General features: G+C 39.6%; 1 protein-coding gene across 1 annotated transcript in view; it reads left to right on the top strand.

Annotated features, from left to right (window-relative positions):
* GPA33 (glycoprotein A33) overlaps positions 1–264 on the top strand; it is an 11551-nt gene extending 11287 nt beyond the window's left edge. Inside the window, exon 7 of the mRNA XM_009640488.1 lies at positions 183–264. Coding sequence (XP_009638783.1) covers positions 183–264 — 82 coding nt within the window. The remainder of the gene's footprint in view (positions 1–182) is intronic.
* The last annotated feature ends 883 nt before the right edge of the window (positions 265–1147 follow it).

A 1147-nucleotide genomic window follows, 5' to 3' on the forward strand; every position in this document is an offset into this window, starting at 1 on the left:
AAAAAAAAAAAAAGTAGCTCATGCACCTCTTGCATCACCAGCAAGACTTAATTTATGGATTTCAGTTTGGGACACTTTCCAGGTCAGCTTAGAGCAGTCTAAAACCATTCTAACACAAAACCTCTTCAGTAAAATTTCTAGCTGGTTTTAACTAACATCTCTACTCCTGAACAATGTTTTAGGGAGCGAGAAGATAGAAATGAACCCTCCAGGGAGATGCCTACAAGGAGTCACAGAGAAGAGGATGATGTTGAAGATGAATGAAGAAAGAAGCAGGAGGCCAACGCCATCTTTGGGATTTGCTGAGGCACAGACACCACTGTAGAAGTGAAATCAATCCCTCTTTCTTACTGCAAGAAGGTTTTTTGGAATGATAAAATGAAAGCTAATGGCTCTGCCTTCAAGTTCTGGGAGAGAATATCCTTGACTCCCAGGAAAGAAGTGCTCAACCTACAATGAGTACTAATACATAACCTCATTGCAGAAAAATGCACGAGAAGCACTGTTTCGCCCAGTCATCAAAAAATAACCGTCTTCTAGACTTCCCACTTTCTGAAAAGAGAAGCCAGTCAGGTCTATTTGGAGTTGCTCCTGTATCCCCACATCCACAGGTTTCAAGGTCACCAACTGCAAGTCATCGAGGAAGGGTGGTCTTGTTTACAGAGTGTTAGGCCAATGTCACAGCTTACAGCATTGTCCAGTATAGAAATTATTTTATGCAGTCTGAAGCAAGCTGATTTTTAAGGACATTTTATCAAATCTGTTCTTTGTATGTATTATACATGCACATATGAATAAAAAGATGGAAAAAGCCCAGATGACCAATGAAAGTCTCCTGTTTGGAACAACAATGCATATTAACAGAATGGATAAGGTAAGAAGAAAGATGGATTTGTAACTGGCAGCTGATAAGATCTAGAAACAGTCTAGTAGCCTATATACTGTCAGATGCCTGAAATTGAGTTGCAGCTCAGAGAGTTCCTAAATACTAATTTTGCTTACATTATCCTTTCCTTCTGACTGTTGCATGGGCAAGTCAGAAATAATCCATTGCTCCTGCTACTGCTTCTGAAAAAATGACAGCGTGAGAGCATATACATGGCAAGTACATGTTTCATAAAAAGAAGAAAAAAAGAAAAAAGGGGGG

The sequence above is a fragment of the Egretta garzetta genome, unplaced genomic scaffold (genome assembly GCF_000687185.1).
Source record: "Egretta garzetta isolate BGI_Z169 unplaced genomic scaffold, ASM68718v1 scaffold516, whole genome shotgun sequence".
In the NCBI taxonomy this organism is placed as follows: Eukaryota; Metazoa; Chordata; class Aves; order Pelecaniformes; family Ardeidae; genus Egretta; species Egretta garzetta.